Raw genomic sequence first — 870 nt, 5'->3', positions numbered from 1 at the left:
CATTTCTGGAAGCGAGAGACCTGTGCTCAGCAGAGGGAGAAGAGCCCGGGCAGCCCACAGCCCGCTTCACCCCTGCTGGGGGCGGGCAGCCCTGCGCCGGGCATTCAGTGCTCCAAGGCGAACGCACTTGAGAGGGAATTCCCAGGCTCACGGAGCAAACACTAGAGGCGGGACGGAAGGTTCTCCCATTATCTTGCTTTTCCACAAGACCTGTTGACTGCCAAGCGTGAGAACGGGGACGTGGACACAGCCCAGGAGCCCACAACGCGCGGGGAGGGGACCAGACGCAGGAGGCCCCACGGGGTGTGAGGCCACGCGTGTGACACGCCCAGACCAGGCCCCTCCACGCACGGAAGGGGGCTCCGGGGGCGCGGTCGTCGGGGGTCTCCGCGCCGCCCCACCCCCGCCCCGCCGGGAAGGGTCCGGGGGTCTTACTTGAGCAGCGCCAGGAAGGCGGCGGGCTCCACGTCGGGCAGCTCGATCTCGGTGGACGTGGTGGCCATGCCGCCGTTGAACATGGCGTCGAAGACGGCGCTGCCCACGGCCAGCACGAACCTGGCGGCACAGAAGAGCCCGGTTACGCTCCACGCCGCCCCGCCTCTGCCCGTCACCCGAGTCTGGGCTGTCGGGGGCCCAGCTGTCCCCACTGGAGCTGCTGTGGAAGCAGATGCTTCCCAAAGGGAGGAGTGGAGGAGGGAGGCTCTGCAGCCCACGCGGCGGCAACAGTGCCCTGAGGCTCTGTCCCCCCGTTCCCCCCCACACCCCCACTCGGGCTATCAGAGTCTCCCCATCCCCCCCACATACACCCCCCCCCGGCCCGTCCGGGTCCCTCCGTCCCCCCCCCACACGCCCCCGCTCGGGCTGTGGGCA

General features: G+C 69.8%; 1 protein-coding gene across 1 annotated transcript in view; it reads right to left on the bottom strand.

Annotated features, from left to right (window-relative positions):
• LOC111161676 (BTB domain containing 2) overlaps positions 1 to 870 on the bottom strand; it is an 18065-nt gene that overhangs the window by 8064 nt on the left and 9131 nt on the right. Inside the window, exon 2 of the mRNA XM_022525472.1 lies at positions 436 to 555. Coding sequence (XP_022381180.1) covers positions 436 to 555 — 120 coding nt within the window. The remainder of the gene's footprint in view (positions 1 to 435; positions 556 to 870) is intronic.

This window comes from Enhydra lutris, unplaced genomic scaffold (genome assembly GCF_002288905.1).
Source record: "Enhydra lutris kenyoni isolate GAN:26980312 unplaced genomic scaffold, ASM228890v2 scaffoldscaffold86, whole genome shotgun sequence".
Taxonomy (NCBI): Eukaryota; Metazoa; Chordata; class Mammalia; order Carnivora; family Mustelidae; genus Enhydra; species Enhydra lutris.
This window is presented reverse-complemented; position numbering and strand designations above follow the sequence as displayed.